Source organism: Chelonoidis abingdonii, chromosome 1 (genome assembly GCF_003597395.2).
Source record: "Chelonoidis abingdonii isolate Lonesome George chromosome 1, CheloAbing_2.0, whole genome shotgun sequence".
Taxonomy (NCBI): Eukaryota; Metazoa; Chordata; order Testudines; family Testudinidae; genus Chelonoidis; species Chelonoidis abingdonii.
Window position 1 is genome coordinate 333,945,574 of NC_133769.1, and position 20,283 is coordinate 333,965,856.

Sequence of the window (20,283 nt, forward strand, 5' to 3'; positions counted from 1 at the left end):
CATTTTAATTTAATTTTAAAAATCTTATTTACTTTACATACAACAATAGTTTAGTTATATATTATAAACTTATAGAAAGAGACCTTCTAAAAACATTAAAATGTATTACTGGCACGTGAAACCTTAAATTAAAGTGAATAAATGAAAACTCGGCACATCACCTCTGAAAGGTTGCCGACGCCTACCTAGACTTTTCTCAGTGGTACCAGATGACAGAACAAGGGGTAATGGTCTCAAGTTGTAGTGGGGGAAATTTACGTTGGATATTAGGAAAAACTTTTTCACTATGAGGGTGGTGAAGAACTGGAATGGGTTACCTAGGGTGGTGGTGGAATCTCCATCCTTAGAGGTTTTTAAGGTCAGGCTTGACAAAGCCCTGGCTGGGATGATTTAGTTGCAGACTGGTCCTGCTTTGAGCAGGGGGTTGGACTAGATGACCTCCTGAGGTCCCTTCCAACCCTGATATTCTATGATTCTAAAACTGCAAGGCGCCTGAATATTCTGCAGTCTAATGTCTAATTATCTTAATCCTCTTGATCTTACAGACAGAAGTGGTTGCTCTTTTGAACACTGACCAACAATTAATTATGAGGGCTATACTAGTATTAGACATTATCCTCTCTGGAGACATTTCTAAGAAATAGAGTATTGGCTTCTTAAAACTTCCACTTCAATATTATCTTAGTGAAAACAAGCCTGTTGCTAGTGAATACAATAAAACATGTGCTCACTTCTGGAAATGTCTTCTATTTCTGTACACATCCTTGAAATAACATTAAAAACAGCACTCATTTGTATTAAGCAGAAGTTCAGCATATCTTGACTACCTTATCTTTGCACTTAGTTTTATAATAAGGAAAAATGAATCTGTACACTTTCTTTGAAGTCTTAAGTTTCTGAATACACAGTACGTTAGTTCAGAGAATTGATCTGGAATGGATACAGCTACAAAAATGCTTTCCTGAAAACTTAAAACCATTACAAATATTTTCAGTGCTGCAGATATGCAATTCTGAATGTATTACAATTCTAAATCAGATAATGCAACAAGTCTGTATAAGAAATCTCAAGAGGATCCCTCCACTTATTTTTTTACCCTTGTTTTGGTTAACACATTTACCTGGTCTTGAACCTATTGATGCTTTTTTCCAAGTGTCCTTTTAAAAAAAATATTCTTATGTTTTCAAAATATATCAATGTCAGAAAAACTAACACAAATAAGGTTTTCTACACAACCCCCGTTATGCTAAAAGCCTATATCTAACAGAGAATAAGGCTCATCACAGCAACACTATCTAGTCCCAACAACTATGGTAATTCTATTGGGGGAGAAGAAATGTTTTCTGTCCTTCCCTCCGCCTTCCCCAATAATCTGTTGGACAGAATTAGTACAAGTTACTAAAACACTGCTGATTATATTTAGACACATGGGAATTCCCACTGTATCTGAATGAAGGCTTAACACTGTTCTTAATTCATTAGGTTTTTTTTTGCCTGCTTTGATAATTTCTCAGCTTTCTTCCTCAATATAAGTGTTACTCTTTTGATCTGAAAAGAGCATACACTTCTTGTAAAATTTGTTGCAATCTTAAATTTTCCATAATATACTGATCTCTTAATTTAGTTTTCCTCCACAGAGTACTTATCTGGTTTATTTGAATATACAAGTCTGAGGGTTTTTTTCATATTAATTTTATTACTAGCAAAATCCTTTAACAACTCATATCTGACATAAGCCTTCCTAGCTTATCAAAGCCACTTCTGATTAAGTCCTTTAACAGTTTTCCTGGAAGTTATATTTATTCTCCATTCCATGGATTCCAGTCTAGGATTCTCTGCTGAGAGGAAGGGATGTAACGACCTAAGAAGTGAGCTGGGTTTCGTTTCACATAGGGACAATGGGATCAAATTTAGTACATTGTCACTTAAAAATATTCTCAGTGCTAGGCCCTACGATAAAGTCTGAACCTGTTTCTCCTTCTAGGGAAGGTGGAAAGGCACTTGAGGATACTTCCTTAAAATGCACAAAATCTGGGATTAATAAGATGTGTACTTGCTGTCACCCTGACTGCTCGTGTGTGTATATCATCTAATTCCCAACTCATTTTTGTCTTTGTGGACTCTAAACTCTTCAGTGCAGAGACCATGTCTTCCTATGTATTTGAACAGCATCCAGCACAACTCGGCCCTAAATTGCACTGGGATCTATGGGCACTATCCCAATTGAAATAGGAAACACAAATACAGACAATAGCTGCAATGGCATGATCAATAAAGAATGCTACTCCAATGTCACAATATATTATTTTTGTATTAGGGTTCCTGATATTCATATCCATGCAAGACAAATCATTTACTATAAATTTAAAATTAAATATATGCCTAATATTTGCAACAGAAAAATAGGCAGGGTAGAGGAGATAAAAGAACCATTTGGAGAGAGTACAACTATTGGGAGAGCACTGTTTTATAAGCAGATGGCTTATTTTTTCAGTACTGTATATCTGATTTTTTAAAAAATTTAATAATAAGTTCTGATGTCAGAGTGATAGAAGATCATACAAGGACAATGGTGGAAAGCTACCTGAGATTAAACTACATTTTCTTTAAAATGTTGTCTATTTTCCCAAATAAAGGATGATATCTCTTCCTCATGGTTGATATCTGGAAAGTTATCAGCTAGCTCTCACTAGAAACTAAATAGTTGGAGAAGAATTTCTTAAAATATTTTTGATTGTTTAAGGGATTCGTTATTTGATTCCAGTCCCTTCCCTTACCAATAAGAAAGATTAGCTAGGGTAATAGCTGGTTAAAGAAGAGCTGGTGCTCTATATTAGACACACATAAAAATGATGTTGGACTGACTGAAATTTTCAGCCTTATCGTTTTCAGCTTGGAATTTAGAATGTTTATTCTACAGACTGCTTTCTGCACCACAAACAGAAAATAAAATTGAGATGCCCCTCTCCTTCTTTATTTAAGAATCTAATGGTCTTTTATTGTCTTCATCTGCAATGAAATTATAGTGGCTCTTTTCTGATCTGAAGTATTTTAGATCACTTTAGTAGTATTTTAAATCACTTTGTGTAACTATTAAACCTTTTTACATTCCACAAAATAAGGCAGGCTAGTAGTGCTCAGTATTCAGCAAAGGCAGCCCTGCCCAATAAGCATTCCACCACACAGCTGTCCCTTCCATCCACTAATGAATAAATTAGTCATCATTATCAATGTTGCTTCCAGAGTTTGTGAAAATTCTCATTTTCTGTGTAGATACAGTTAACTGTTTCACTCTGCTTTATCATTAAATCTTAGGCAATCCACACAAATTGCAACATTTGAAAAAAATTTTTGTCAGACACAAGTGAATATAAGGCAACTCATTCCTTACCTTCATTAGCACAAGGTTTAAAAGTATCAAGTTGTACCACCTTTTTTTCAAATTTCCAGATGTATTTGCTGTTCATCATCAAAACACATACCTTTCCATTATGTAATTTATATGCTCTCTCTGCATTCCAAATTAACACAGCTCCTATATTCATAATGCCTCCCAGTCACTTATCAACCAATAAATCCACATTTTCTTATCCCCATTCTTTTATTAAAGCATATATCAGAGTCAAATCATCAGCTCTATAGTCTACTGCATCTTCTAGATTACTAACCTCCTGAATCCCAAGACAAAGATAATAGATGCTGTCAGGTGTATAGTTCTCTCCATTCGGTCTTCGAATTTCGTTGACAAAACGTGCTAAGCCATAGTTTAGCTCAGCTACAGTATGCGATAGCAGATCTTCCTTTAATTTCACAGACTTTGCTGTAAAATAAAGATAAAACGAATATAACATTACACAACAACATTAACATTACTTGCTATGGGAGAGGAAACAGTTTAGATCAGAGGTTCCCAACCTTTTTCTTTCTGAGGCCCCCCAACACACTATAAAAACTCCATGGCCCATCTGTGCCACAATAACTGGTTTGCTGCATATAAAAACCAGGGCCAGCATTAGGGGGTGGCAAGCAAGGCAACTGCCTGGGGCCCCATGCCATGGGGCTCCCACAAATTACATTGCTCAGGCTTCCGCTTCAACTCCGAGTGCCGGGACTCAGGGACCTGGGCTTCAGCCCCATACCATGGGGCTTCAGCTTTTTGCCCTGGGCCCGAGGGAGTATAATGCTGGCCCTGCTTGGAGGCCCCCCTGAAACCTGTTCGAGGCCCCGTAGGGGGCCCTGGACCCCTGGTTGAGAACTACTGGTTTAGACATTCTCTGCACAGATTAATAAGTGAGTGCCAGTGTTGCACCTGATATATTTGACCTAAATTACACAGCAAAGCCACCAGATTCAAGGCTATGTTAATTGACTACACTGCACTGTACCATGATGGGAAGATTATCACACACTGAGGAGAATTTACTGTCATTCCAGGCTGAGGAAAAGGTTGAGGAACACAATAGCCAAGGTATTAATTCAAATACAGGGAGTTGGGGAGGGAGGTTTCAGAAAGAATGGCTGCATTTTTGGTGTATATGGCTGTGCTAAGGCACATGAGAGACTAGCAGAAGAGAAGAGGAGATTAGTGGCCCCATGGGCCACGGTAAATGCTGATACCAGAAGAGCCTTGGAGGAAGCCTTGCACTCCACAGCTCCGAAGCTCACTTGAGCAGAGCCCCACAAACAGAGGTTAGGAGCTCTGCACTGCCAACTCGGTCCCCCAGCTGAAGACCTCTTAAGATGTGAGCTCTGGGGCTGGCTATGAGATAAGGAGAACCAGGGGGCTGCTAGAAAACCAAGGGGCCACAATAAAATGCTGACAACTAGGGTGGTCAATCCTGTTTCACGCCAGGAGCACAAGACCCAGGACTCAGAATCTAGTGCAGAAGGTATCTTTAGGAAAAGCCATGTTTGTGGGAACTTGGAAAAAGAGTTAAGCAGCCATTTTCAGAAATAAATAATTCTGTTGTACACAGGGTTTGATTAAAACTTGAAAACAGTAGTTAATATTTTACATTAAGAATTAGTTTATAAAGGGTGAAGAGTTCATGAAAATACAAAAGTTCTTATAAAAAATAAAAATGAATTACAAATATGTGGGCAATACTTACTTGATTTCAGTTCCTCTAATACTGGTAGATCTTCATCTCGACTCCTAGTTTTTACCCAGTGTTTCCACGCATTTACACCATATGCATATTTGAAAGGAAAACTACACTCTGAATTCTCGGAGCTATCATCATGAGACTGGTATTCTGACACTGCTTTTCTCTTCACTCCCTGTAATTGAAATAAATCTGTAAATATTACTGCTTATTAAACTGATCTAACTTACAGTCATTACCCTTATCTAAAAACATAGAAACTAAGCAAACTATAACGAACTGTCAGCCACATTTTGAATTATAAAACGCAAATAACAATATTTGTTTCATTCAACTACAATCAGTATGTGGGTCCTTATACTGAAGACACTTGCAAAAACAGTTCTACCTGTGCTGACTCTGATACTTCTAAGGGACTTAAAGTGGTATCTCAGAGGAAGTTAGATGGACTTTTTTTATTATAAAGAAAGTGTTACATTAGTGAATCACACTAAGAAACACACACTCCTGGTACCACAGTTCACAGAGTAAGATTATAGATTAATTTTCAAGTCCTCATTTTGCAAATATGCAAATCAGGAAGTTAGAGGTGCAACTAAAAGCTGAGTCCATCATTCATTTTTCAAACCACACCCAAAAACAGAGAGGCTGGACCTGACCCCTTTTGAAAATATACTAACTACTGAAAGACAAATTCCAGCTTGTGCAGGACCCACATTTAAATTTAGAAAGCAAAATATAAAGGTTTCAGAAACCCTAATATTAATAGAATTTTCTTCATCATTTAAAAAAATGCTATGAAACAGTCTGCTAGTCTTCAGTTTGTGCTAGTGCCTGTGTGCCACAAGGGGAAACTGGAAACAAACAGACTATGAACAAAATAATCTGGCCAATCTATTTTCAGTGCCTAAACTGAGTGAAGTGCAAAAACGGATATGAAGAGCATAAACAATGAAAGCCAATGATCAGGATGTTATTAGTAGCATACATGTAAGGACATTTCTTTAGGAGTATTTATTAATGTTACACACACTGTTTCACTTATTTTGCACACTAAGAGTAGGATTGCCAGATAAGGTAGTGCATCTTTATTAAACTTATGGACTTAGAGAAAAGGATGCCAAATCTTACATGGTTAGAAGTCTGAGGATTTTCCTTCTGTAGACTGGCGTATATGACACCTTTCCCCATAAAAGGAAGCTGGTGCTATTACTTTAGTAATGTTTTTGCAATATTCTTCCAAATCTCTCCCTCCAAAAAGTGGATTTAATGATCATAATGCATTTCCCTATTCTCACCCCCCAAAAATGTCTCATTTTATAGCTTTTCTATACTGACAGGTATAGGCATGGAACAATTCTGAGGTATCACCCCAAAATCTCTAGGACGGGAGTAAAAACATGTGACAGTGCATCTATAGCAGGGGTCGGCAACCTTTCAGAAGTGGTGTGCCGAGTCTTCATTTATTCACTCTAAGTTAAGGTTTCGCGTGCCAGTAATACATTTTAACGTTTTTTAGAAGGTCTCGCTCTATAAATCTATATATTATATAACTGAACTAGTGTTGTATTGTAAAACAAACAAGGTTCTCAAAATGTTTAAGAAGCTTCATTTAAAATGAAATTAAAATGTTGATCTTACACCGCCGGCCTGCTCAGCCCGCTGCTGCTCTGGGGTTCTGTTCACTTAGGCCGGCAGTGGGCTGAGTGAGGCCTGTGGCCAGGACCCCGGCTGGCAAGGGTCCATCAGCCACAACCCCGGACCAGCAGCAGACTGTGCGGGGCCGGCAGCCAGGACCCAGAGGGCTGGGGGCGGGCTGGGGGCAGGGCAGAGGGGGGGTTAGGTATGGGGGGGGATGAAGGAGTCAAGCAGAGGGCTGGGTGTGTATGAGGGAGGTACAGGGTACAGGGCTCGGTACAGGGGTCTGGGGGTGGGGTGCAGGGCTCAGGGCAGACAGCGTGCGTGGTGTGTGCGCACGCGCGTGGGGGAGGGGTCAGGGCGCGTGGGGGAGGGGTCAGGGCGCGTGCCCCCCTAAGAACTCCCAACCCCACTGCTCCTTGTCCCCTGACTACCCCCTCCTGGGACCCCTGCCCCCAACTGCCCCCCAGGACCCCACCCTCAATCTAAGCCTCCCTGTTCCTTGTCCCCAGACTGGACCCTACCCCCTACCTGTTCTCTGACTGCCCCGACACTTATCCACACCTCCATCCCCAAATAGACCACCAGGACTCCCATGCCCCATCCAACCGCTCCCCGCCCCTTGACAGAACCCCCAGAACTCCCAACCCGTCCAACCCCCGCCCCACTGCTGCCTGTCCCAACCCCTCTCCAAATCCCTGCCTCCTGACAGGACCCCCAGAACTCCCAACTCATACAACCCCCCCAGCTCCTTGTCCCCTGACCACCCCCTCCAGAGACCCCCCACCCTAACTGCCCGCCCCCAGACCCTCCTTGCTCCCAGTCCCCTGACTGCCCTGACCCCTATCCACCCACTGCCCCCTCACAAACCCCGGGACTTCTGCCCCATCCAACCCCCCCTGCTCCCTGACTGCCCCCTCCAGAGACTCCCGCCCCTAACCACCCCACCCCAGGATTCCACCCTCCCATCCAACCCACCCTGTTCCCTGTCCCCTGACTGCCCCCACCCCTTATCCAAGACCCCCAGCCCTGGGCCCTTTACCTTGAGGCTCCACGCAGAGCCAGACACGCTGCCCCGCGGGAGAGCACAGCCTCGGCCCTCAGAGCGCTGCATGCGGCGGCAACATGGCTCCAGTTCAGCAGGGAGCGTGTCTGCCTCCCCGCGGAGCCAAACGCTGCCCCACTGGAGCGCGCAGGGCGGCATGGCTCCAGGGGAGGGGGGAGCATGTCTGCCTTCCCGTGGAGCCAAATGCTGCCCCGCAGGAGCGCGCAGCCCCAACCCCCAGAGCACTGCGCGCGGCAGCAGAACTCCAGGTGAGGGGAGAAGGCGGGAGGAGGGGCCGGCAGCTTGCTGCGCTCGGCCCAGCGCTCCGGCCTGGGAGCATGGACCCTGCGGCTTGCCGTGCCACACGGCTATGCTTCTGCTCCCTGCCCCCGCAAGGGGAGCAGAGGGCAGAAGACAGCGGGCCGGGCCGGGCAGGATTTTTAATGGCATGCTGGAGTCCTGGCAGGCTCCAGAGTGCCATTAAAAATTGGCTCGCGTGCCATATTTGGCACGCTTGCCATAGGTTGCCGACCCATGATCTATAGAATAGGTCAAAGAACAGCATCAATAACAGTGACTATTTGCCTGGCAATCAAAGTGTGTGCCATATTTAAGGCTGCTCAGAAAAGAAGTTGTCACTCACCTTGCGCAGGAACGATTGTTCTTCGAGATGTGTCCCCCTCTGGGTGCTCCACCGTAGGTGCGCTTGAGTCCCAGTACTGTGGAACGGAGAACTCTGATAGCAGCTTCCACTCAGTCTCCACATATGCTGTCCCCTGCCTCATGCTCTGCTACGAGGCTAACCAGAATGCATGGGTGAACTCCCCTCCGTTCCTTTGCTACTGCAGAGTCCCTGACAAGAACTCCAAAATACATGGGAGGAGGGTGGGTTGTGGAGCACCCACAGAGACACCCTCTCGAAGAACCATCATTAGTTATTGCACAAGGGGAATAACTTCCTCTTCTTCTCTGAGTAGTGTTCCTAGGGATGCTCCACTGTAGGTGACTCCCAAGGAGTATCTCAAATGGGAGGCTGGGGCTTCGGAGTCTAGTCTGTTATGGATGACAATACTGCAGAGCTGAAGAGAGCATCAGAAGCAGGAGTCCCCAGTAACTGCATAGTGCTCTGTGAAGGTACATGCAGATGCCGAGGTTGCTGCTCTACAGATTTCCAAGATAGGTACATTCTTGAGGAAGGTGACAGAAGAGGAAACAGATGTGTGGAGTGTGTGTGGATTCCAGATGGAGGTATTACGTTGAGAACCTCATAGCAGCGTTTGATACTGTTTGAGACCCATTTGGAGAGTCTCTGGGCCGATATTGCTGCACCTTTAGACCTTCGCAATGAAAAGGAAGAGCTTAGACTTCCTAAAGGCCTTTGTTCCATCCAGGTAAAAGGCCGGTCTCTCCTAACTTTTAGCGTGTGCAGAATAGGCTCCCTGTTATCACGGTGAGGTTTAGAGTAAACCAGGGGTCTCAAACATGCAGCCTGCAGGCTGAGGTTATTTTCTGTGGCCCGTGAGCTCCTCGCGGGCCCCTCCTGCCCTCCCCCAGTGTTTACCTAGAGTGGCTCCAGCCTGACGTACATTGGGAGCAAGGCAGGCTCCTTGCCTGCCCTCCCCCCACGCTTGCCCTGTCTTGTAAGACTGTTGAGATGTGTGCCCCATCCTATGAGTGATGCATCAGTGGTGAGCAGTAACGATGGGAGTCTGCAAGAAAGGGATCCCTGTGCAGACATTTGCTGGGTCCTTCCACCAGTCGAGGGAGTGTCTGACTTTGGCGGGCAGTGATAAAAGTTTGTCTAGTCCAGTGGGGTCCCCAACCTTTTTATCTGGTGGGCGCCAAATGAAGGACCGTGGCAGCGGTCGAGTATCCGCCGAAATGCCGCCGAAATTCAGCGGCAATGCCTCTGGATGACGTTACTTATCGGGGGCAAGCGGCATCATCCAGAGGCATCGCCGCTAAAATGCCGCCGAATTTTGGCAGCATTTCGGCAGATGCTTGACCGCCAGCCAGGACGTGGGCGCATTCAGATGCCCCCGCGGGCACCATGGCGCCTGAGGGCACCGCGTTGGGGACCCCTGGTCTAGTCTATCTTTGTCAGCATGTAGACAGAGCTGAACCACATCTGGAGGCACCTCATGTGAATTCTGACATGAGATATTATGGATGCGCCTGTCACTCTATATCCTAGAAGGTGGAGGCAGTGTCTGACTGATATTTGAGGGCTGATCTGTCCTGTCTCTATGAGTGTGACCAGTGTGTGCAACCTGTGCTGTGGCAGGAGCACCCTCACCTGTAATGAATCAAGATTGGCTCCTATGAACTCTAAGTGCTACACAGGGGATGAACATTGATTTTTGGGCATTGATCTGAAGATCCAGTTCTGTGAACAAGTCTACAGCTGTTTGGGTAACCTGTTGGGCCTTGCTGAAGGAGCAGGCTCTGAGGAGACAATTGTCCAGATAGGGGTAGATCATAATCCCCTGAAAGTGTAGGTGAGCCGCCACTATGGAGGAGACCTTGGAGAATACTCGAAGCCGATAAGAGGCTAAAGGGGAGTACTCTCTATTGGTAATGGTCCTGGCCCAGTGTAAGGCTATGTCTACACTAGCACTTTTGTTGTTATAACTTATGTCGCTCAGGAGTGTGGTTTAATTACGTTGATGAGAGAGCACAGAGCAGGTATACGGGATCTCTTATAGCAGTGCAGCTACATTGGTACAGCTGTGCTATTGTAAGATCTCTAGTATAGACGTAATCTGAGAAATCATCTGTGGGAAGGTAGGATCGATATGTGGAAATAGGCATCCTATAAGTCGAGAGCTGAAAACCAATCTCCCTGTTTGAAAGATGGAATTATCACTGCTAGTGTGACCATCCCGAATTTTTGAGCTTTGACAAATTTATTCAGTGCTTACCTTCCTTCTTCTTGGGTATCAGGAAATAACAAGAGTAGAAACCTTTGCTTTGTAGATCTAGAGGTACAGGTTCTGTGTCTCCTAGATGGAGGAGATCTATTTCTTGTCGTAATAAACTCTCGCGAGAAGCGTCTCTGAAGAGGCACAGGGAAGGGTGCTGGGGGAAGGTGACATGGACACAGTACGCATTATGGATGATTTCAAGGATTTTTTGGTCAGATGTTATTTACTCCCAATTGTTGTGGAACGAAGCAAGGTGGTACCCAGATGTATGTGATGGGTAGCTCAGTTGCAGTTGGTGTTGAGGGGAGAGCTCTGTCAGTGCCCCGACCAAGATGTCAAAGCTGATGTTTTGAGGTGGATGTTTGTGACAAGGAGGACTATGGCCTGAGGGTTTACATTTGGAAAATTTGGATTTTCCTTTGATACTCATAATAGCATTGAGTTGGAGTGTGGGATTTATGTCTAAGGCTGCAAACTAAATGACCGGAGAGTGGCCCTGCGGACTTTAAGTGTATGGAGGGACTTGTCAGTCTTCTTGGCAAACAATTTGGTGCCTTTGAAGGGAAGGTCCTCTACCAATCTGCATTTCTTTACGCAAGTCAGATAGGTGCAATCAGGATGCTCGCTGCATAACCCCTGCTGTAGAGATGGCCCAGGCTGCTGTGCCGGCTGCATCAAGCGCTGACTGGAACACTGACTTGGCCACCAGTTGTCCCTCACTAACAATGGCCCGAAGACTGTTCATGGTGCAACTCTGAGAGCTGATCAATAAAAGTGTTAAGCTTGGCATAATTGACATAGTCATATTTTGCTGTCAGAGCTTGATAGTTTGCAATTCTAAATTGCAGTGTGGTGGAGGAATAGGTCTTTCTTCCAAACAGGCTGAAGCACTTCCAATTCCTATCATAAAAGGTGGATCTCATTTCGTGTTGGAGACCTCAGGAGTCTACTACGTCCACAACAATAGAATTGGGGAAGCAGGGGAATGGTAAAAAAAATTTCATATCCCTAGCTGGGATGTAATATTTTTTTAACAGCCCATTTACACGTGGGTGTGACCAATGCTGGAATTTTTCACATAAGCTTGGCTGAGTCAGAAGGGCCTCATTGACGGGGAGGGTTATTCTGGAAGAAGAGGAGGAGTACAAGATGTCCAAGAGCTTATAATAGGTATCTTTTACCTCCTCAAGAGGTATTTGCAGTGCGTCTGCCACCCTTCCAGCTAGATCTTGAAATAACTAAACTCATCGGCTAGAGATGGTGGAAGGGGCATAACTGCCTCATTTGGGGAGGAGGAAGACACGCTGGTCTGTGGTGTGACTTCCTCCTTGAATCCACCCTCCTGCCTGTTCCTCCATGATCTCGAAGGCTCTAGATGCCATGGCTCGGGGAGAGCACCTCAAAGGTTCACAGTGGGTCATGCTGTGTGCTCGGAAGGCATGTAGTCTGTACCCTACCCAAGGATCCCAGTAGGGCAACTCGTGCAGTGAAAAAGGTCTTGGTGGTGGTGCCCATGGATAGCCATACCACAGTGGCTGAGGAGCAGGTAGAGGATATGACTGACGGGGTCCAGGTTGATAGCGAGCACTATAGGGTGAGAGACAACCTCCTCCTACTTACTATCTGATTCATCACAAGAGACTGGAGGTGCATGTCACAGTGCTGGTGAAGATTCCAGTGCCCAAAATAAACTTGGTATCAGAGTCCAGGTACCAAATGAGGGAGACTCTGGTATGTCAGATACCATGAGTTTTCTAGAGTGTCTGAATTCCTGCGGCGCAGACCTAACTGGTGCCAATGGCAGCTGTCGGGGGGCCAGCGGCACAGAGAGGATTAGGGATCTTGGCTGTACTGAGTGCTCCAAGTCTGGATGGCTCGCTGCTGATGGTGCCGATGGTACTACTTATATTGGCAGTGTCTTCTTAGCGGTGACATAGTCTCTGTCCTTCCCTTTATCTGTTGGTACTGTTGCTTCGGTGCCTATGCCCATCAGGTCTTTAGGCACATCAGTGGTACCTGCCACTTCAGACTTTCAAGAGCTATGGGTACCGTCTGAACTATCTCTGTACTGATGATACCAAATGTGCCGGTGATCTTTTTCAGCTAGCTCAGGGCTCACAGCTCTCTTTTTTGAAGCCTTAAGTGAGGGGTTCACTGTTGTTTTCTTTGACCCATAGTCCTTAGATGTTAAGAAAGAGAAACTAAAGAAAGCTTTACAAGAGAAAAGTATTAACTAACTACTGAAGTGCTAAGAGAGATGATCTGAGGAATGGACTGCTAACAGCTCCATCTCTAGCTAGGGATGCTGAGAAGGAACTGAGAGGAGTTTGCCCGTAAGTGCTGCTTAGCCTCATGGCAGAGCATGGGGTGGGGGGACAGTGCATGTGCAGGCCAAATGGACTCTGCTACCAAAGTTCTCCGATCGGCAGTGCAGGGATGCAAGCATACCTGGAGTGGAGCACCCATAGGGATACTACTCGAAGGAGAAGGTAGGAAAAGAGCAACACAAACACTGCACCTTCTTAAAAAGAGACCAAACAAACAATCTCAATGGTCCCATATGATTTACAAGATACACACGGAATTACATTAAATTTTTCTCAAATGGACACGTGGTCAGTGCAGTCTTAGTTTTGCACTTAGTTTAGCAAAAAAATCTGTGCAAAACATACTGTGTATCTGCTAAGAACAATTTTTGATAAATCATAACTACTAATCAAAACCAATTTTTACCAGAACACTCAAAGGCACTTCTCAGAGAGGGCTTTTTTGATCCAAACTTCAGCTTTTCTATACCCAATCATTGTCTTTAGAACTGTTAAATGCAGCAGCATTTTAAAAAAAAATATATCATACCTTCAAAAAAATAGGGAAGGAAAGTATTTTCCCCCTGACTCTCACTTAAAATCATCACAACTGTTGCCACTCAGATTTTAAAAACTGAAAATCTAACTTGATCAGCCTTCAAACCTGGAAAATTTCAGACTGAAAACAAAGTCTGGGAAAATTTTGAGCGATTGAAAAATACCTAAAAAGAATAGGAGTACTTGTGGCACCTTAGAGACTAACAAATTTATTGTAGCATAAGCTTTCGTGGGCTGCAACTCACTTCATCGGATGCATATAGTGGAAAATACAGAAGGAAGATATATATATACACACATACAGGGAACATGAAACAATGGGTGTTACCATACACATTATAAGGAGAGTAATCAGTTAAGGTGAGCTAATGAAAATGGCCCATTTCCAGCACTTGACAAGGAGATATAAGGAACCGGGGGGCGGGAGATAAGCATAGGGAAATAAATTTTACTTTGTGTAATGGGCCCATCCACTCCCAGTCTTTATTCAAACCTAATTTAATGGTGTCCAATTTGCAAATTAATTCCAATTCAGCAATCTCTTGTTGGAGTCTGTTTCTGAAGTTTTTTTGTGTAATATTGCGACTTTTAGGTCTGTAATCGAGTGGCCAGGGAGGTCGAAGTGTTCTCCAACTGGTTTTTGAATGTTATAATTCTTGACATCTGATTTGTGTCCATTTATTCTTTTACGCAGAGACTGTCCGGTTTGGCCAACGTACATGGCAGAGGGGCATTGCTGGCACATGGTGGCATATATCACATTGGTAGATGTGCAGGTGAACGAGCCTCTGATAGTGTGGCTGATGTGATTAGGTCCTATGATGTTATCTCCTGAATAGATATGTGCACAGAGTTGACAACGGGCTTTGTTGCAAGGATAGGTTCTTGGGTTAGTTACTTATAATTGTTACTTATAGTGGCTGCTCCAGTAAGCTAATACATTTATATAATTGGCTGAGCAAAGCAAAGCTCTACACTCAATGGAATTTCTTGGAGGGTCAGTAAGTTTGGCCATCCCGATTTAGAGTTTCCACTTCACAAATAGGGGAACTGAGGCAGCAGTGAAGTGTTTTGTACAAGGCTATGCAAGTCAGTGACAAAGATGGGATTAAACCCCAGAAATTAACAGCAACCACTCTCCTACTCACTCTATCTGATGACAAATCTGAAGTATTACACTGAATTAACTGCAAGGTACTGAATTAATTTTACTACTTGAACAAATGTACTATTTCATTCCAAAGCAATCAGACATATTAATAAGCAATAACTTCAGTTCTCACAGTGATCTAAAATTTAGTCAACCTGCAGTATACTAAGTTTTTTTGTATTTGAATCAAATGATCTATTACCTTCTTTTTGGATCGAGGTCTTGGCTGTTCCTCATATTCTTCCCCAAAGACAGGAGGCAGCAAAAATTCATTTTCTGTATCAAGCTCCTCCGCCGCTGCAAATATATTAGAAACTTAAGTTTCCTAAAACTTCTGAGAGATTACATGGTCCAAGATTATATTATTATATATCCACTAATACAAGGAATCTATTAGAATACACAGATGATAATGTTCTGCTAACATTTGTTGCAATACCAAGTGTAGTATTTCAGATGAAGCAGTTCACTCTGTTTTGGTATTTCACATTAAATATCAATTTCAAAAGCAATTTAATGATGAAGAAAAATTTTCAAGTGGTCTGTTACATCACTAAGATGGTGTAAGCCTACAACAGTGATATGTAACCTATCACATAAATCTATCTCTGCATCAGATGACTGGCAGATAGCTAACGTAACACCGATTTTTAAAACTGCTCGAGAGATGATCCTGGCAATTACAAGCCAGTAACTCTAACTTTAGTACCAGGCAAACTGGTTGAAATTATAGTAAAGAACAGATTTATGAGACATGCAAATGAATATACTCTGCTGAGAAAGAGCCAACAATGCTTTTGTAAAGGGAAATAATGCCTTGCCAATCCGTTAGAAATCTTTGAGGGTATCAACAAACGTGTGGATATGGATGATCTGGTTGATATTGTGTACTTGGACTTTCAGAAAGCTTTGGATAATGTCCTTCACCAAAAGTTTTTACATAAAGTAGGCAGCCATGGGATAAAAGGGAAATTCCTCTCATGGATCAGTAACTAGTTAAAAGACAGGAAACCCAGAGCAGGAATAAATGGTCAGTTCTCATAGAAGAGAGAGGTAAATAGCAAGGTTTCCCAAGGATCTGTACTGGGACAAGTGCTGTTCAACGATCACCCTTTCATATAACACAAGAACCTGCTGAAATTAATAGGCAGCAGGCTTAAAACAAACACAAGGAAGTACTTCTTCACATAATACAGTCAATTTGTGAAACTCATTGTTAGAGGATGTTTTGAATGCCAAAAGTGTAACAGGATTCAAAAAAGAATTAGATATGTTCATGGAGGAAAGTGCCATCAATGGCTATTAGCCAAAACGGTCAGGGATGCAACCCTATACTCCGGACATCCCTAAAATCTGAGATTGCTGTAAAATGGGATTGGACAGTGCGGTATGGATCACTTGATAAACTGCCCTGTTCCATTCATTACCTCTAAAGCAACTGGCACCGGCCCACTGGAAGACAGGACACTGCAATAGGTGGACCATTAGTCACACCCAGTAATGCCCATTCTTCTGTTTTATTAAGAGAGGCACAGAACACATCACTTTGCAGGGTTTTTTTTCCCCTATGCAAACTTTGGATCAGACCTGTGATCTCATTGTGTGAATTAGCAAGTAATGGTATTTCTACACAGCAACTAGACACCTGCGGCTGGCCCGTGCCAGCTGACTCAGGATTACAGGGCTCAAGCTGTGGAGTATCTAGCTGCTGTGTAGATGTACCTTTAGTGAATAAACAGTAGAAAACAAACAAATTAGAGTGACGTTACAAAATGTACTTTGTTCATTTATTTTTGTTTATAACAAAATGTAAAGTTAACATTACTAAGTCTTAGATTTCCTTTTTGGAGCAGGCAGTCTTTTTATTCTGTGTTCGTAAAGCACCTAACACAATGGGATCTGGTCTGTAACTAGGGCTCCTAGTAGCGATGGTAATACAAATTATTATAAATGATTAAGGCCCCAATACTGCATCTCTGATTAACCCCTGAGAAGTGGAAAGAAGCCACCAATTTTTGATCAGGACACACAGCAAAATGAAGACACTGCATTTAAAGCTGCAGGCTGTAACTTTATTGACTTAATAGTAAAAGGAGGCTGACCTCCCATTTAACTACCAGGCACTGACTGAGTTCAGAGTGGGGCGGAACGGCCTTATGCCACACATCCAAGGAAAGGATTATTCAGCTGTTCAGTCACTGATATTCTTCAAGATGTGTAGTCCAAATAACATTCCACAGCTTGTGATTGCGGGGGCAGTGCATGTGCCAGAAAACTTTCTAGTCTGCAGCATCTCTGTGGCACTGCATGACCCCTTACACGCTAAGAAATTCCAGTGAGGAACCTGGAGCCACGTCTTCATCCTCACAGTTCCTTCACCACCTTCAAAGCTCAGGGTGTTTGCGCAATTCTGTAGTAGTAGTAACAGCGGATGGGTTGTGGAACACACATACAGACTACACATCTCAAAGAAAATCAGTTACTGCACAGGTAAGTAACCTTTTTTATTTTGATAGTCCGTTAATTCCACAGCTGGTGAGTTCCAAACAGTAGTCCTTACAGTCCTGTCAAATCTGACTTCATCCCTGGTCACCTACACCAGTGTGTAATGCTTCATAAGAGTGTGGACAGACGACCACTCTGCTGCTCTGCAGATGTCACTGATGGAAAGGCACACCAAAGAAGCCACTGATAGAGACTGTATATGGAGGAACACACTAACACTTTGTATGGAAGTAGCATCCTTGCGAGTCAAAAGCATGATGTGATGCTCCAGCCAGAGAGTCTCTGGGTGGGTACTACTTGACCCATAACCCTTTCCCTATAAGCAAAAGAGGAGTCTGGGTGATTTCTGGAAGGACTTGACCCTGTCCAAGTAATATAGCAGCACCCTTTGCATGTCCAGCACGTGCAAACTCTGTTCTGCTCTCCCTGCATGAAGCTTCAGGAAGAACACAGGTAGGTTGATAGTCTCACTGATGTGGCATTCCAACGCTACTTTTAGTAGGAATCTTGGGTGGGGCTTCATTGTCCCCTCATCCTTATATATGATGGTATCTGGAGGGTCCCATCATTAATGCCTGAGTGTCTCCAACTCTTCTGGCTGATGTGATTGCCAACTTTTATGGTGAGATTGAGCCACTGGCAACAGGCTCGTTGCCCTAAAGGGCTTCCACTAACCTGGAGAGGACCACATTAAGGTCCCATGCTGGGTTTGGGTCCTTAACTGGTGGAAAGTGTCTAGAGACGCCTTTCAGGAATCTCTTTGCCATTGGGTATAAAAATACAAAGGAATGGTCAATCAACAGATGGATGGTCAACTGATATGGCCACTAGGTGCACCCACCAAGAGCCTCAGGAAACATTCGCTTGCTTTGACATAGGTACTCCGGTGTATCCTGGATGCTTGCCTGAACAGGGAGGAATATGGTACCCTTGGGCCCAGCTGGAGAGTCTCATCCATTTCAAAAGATAAGTTGTCCTTGTTAACTCCTGCATGCTGTTTATCACACCTCCTGCACCTCCAGCAAGCAGGACCTCTCTGCTTCAGTCAACCAGAAAGCATCCACATGCTTAGATAGAGAGAGTGGAGGTTTGGCTGCAGCATCTCACCTCCATTCTGAGCCATAAGATCTGAGACTAGAGGAAGCATGACTGGGTGTGGTATGGAGAGGTTGAGCAGGTCTGAGTACAAGGTGTGTCTTCTTGGTCATGCATCTGGCATTATAGAGGATGTTTCATTTTCATCTTCCGGAATGTGAGTCAAGGTGTGTCCGGAGTCCCTGAGGCAGCCTAAAGAATGCTTTCCCCAAGTCTACTCTCAAAGCCAAATGGTGCACCTACCTTCTTTTGTCTAAGACCTGCTCCTTCCAGGAGCCAGACTGTAGTGCTCTATTTGGAAAAGTTACTTTCGAAGGATGAGGAACTCACTCACATACACTCTTAGTCTGCCACAGCTGAACAACCAGCCACCCAAAGAATCAAGCCAGTAAACTTTAAAGGGATGACATACAAAACGATGGGGTCTAAATTAGCTATTACCACTCAAGAAAGAGAACTTGGTCATTGTGAATAGTTCTCTGAAAACATCTGCTCAACGTGTAATCGCAGTCAAAAAAGTTAACTGAATGTTAAAAACAAGGGATAGATAATAAAACAGAGAATATCATCATGCCACTATATAAAGCCATTGTATGCATGCATTTTGAATACTGAGTAGTTCTGGTCACGCCATCTCAAAAGATATATTAGAATTGGAAAAGGTAATTCTCTCCGCAACCCCATGCTCCTGGGTGTCCCTAAACTTCTAGCTGGCAAAAGCTGGGACTGAATTACAGGATTAATCACTTGAGATTATCCTATTCTGTTCATTCTCTCTGAAACATCTGACAGTGGCTAGTGTCAGAGACAGAATACTGAGCTGAATGGACAAGTATGGGTATTCTTATGTATGACCACAAAACCAGACCATAAAGACTATTTCATTCACAACATTTGTTGAAAGAATAGCAGAAATACCTCTTGGAAAATCAATTTCAATATCAAGATCTGGTTCATATGGAATATCAGGCAAGCTTGTCTCCATCTCTGTACCAGAGTTTAGCAAGTCTGTTTCAATTATTACACCTGTAATTAAATTAAATAAAATTATATTACCATTTAACAGTTAATTTTCATTTTGCGGCTCTGCCAAGACAGTGCATATGCTGAATTCCTCCTCACATACTCACTGCCAGGAGAATGATGTCAAATCACCAGCCCAGATTTTCCAATTCTGGAGCTCTCGATTCTGCTTCTTCAATATGATTCCTTCCCAGCTAGAAAGAGATCTGTTAGCCTACTCTGCCCTGATTAATTATGGAGAATCTCTTGTTGAAGTCCAGGTTTGTAAAGCTCAGGACTGTGTAATCTAGGCTGTCTCAACAAGCAAATTAGCATAAAGTGGGAATATAATTGGTCTTTCTGCGGCTTTGCGTGCAACAGCACAGATCCTGGGCTTCTTTATAGCAGACCTTATCAAAAACAAACATGAAGGGAAAACAAGAGGATAAACCAGGAAAGGGAGAGGAGATGAAAGGAAATAGGAATCTTTGACCTCTTCCCCAACTTTTGTCAGAGGTAGAGCTTCTATGAGCACACAGAAGCTCTCCACAGTAAAACGCAGCGCACACAAGCTCTCCACAGTCAAAGGGCTCTGTCTGCAGACATTTGTATGTTCTGTCAACAGTATTTAGTGAAAGAGCAAAGGGAAGTTGAGGTGGCAACCTTGCAAAGCTTCTCCAGTAACACCTTCAACTCTCCAGTTGAGGTGGTGGCCCTAGCTCTGGTTTCACGAGTGCTAAGTTTTAACGGACATGGAAGTTCTGCAGCTTTGTATGCCTCCTGTATCCCAGACATAAAACATTTGTCCATATTGTCTCTAGATAATTTCAGGAAACAACTGAAGAAGTCTAGGAAAAAAAGCTTCTGGAGACCTCTCAAAAGCTTTTGAGGTTACTGTTTGAAGGAGAGGTTTTTTTCTGGTAAAATCTGGAAGCCACAAATGTATCACGATACG

At 43.6% G+C, this 20,283-nt stretch overlaps 1 protein-coding gene across 11 annotated transcripts in view; it reads right to left on the minus strand.

Annotated features, from left to right (window-relative positions):
• ZMYM2 (zinc finger MYM-type containing 2) overlaps positions 1–20,283 on the minus strand; it is a 218,398-nt gene that overhangs the window by 19,375 nt on the left and 178,740 nt on the right. For all 11 annotated transcript variants that reach the window (XM_075061682.1, XM_075061673.1, XM_075061674.1 and 8 more), the window contains 4 exons: positions 19,245–19,352; positions 14,929–15,023; positions 5,112–5,280; positions 3,669–3,820 (listed from right to left, as the gene is read on the minus strand). In XM_075061682.1, coding sequence (XP_074917783.1) covers positions 3,669–3,820; positions 5,112–5,280; positions 14,929–15,023; positions 19,245–19,352 — 524 coding nt within the window. The remainder of the gene's footprint in view (positions 1–3,668; positions 3,821–5,111; positions 5,281–14,928; positions 15,024–19,244; positions 19,353–20,283) is intronic.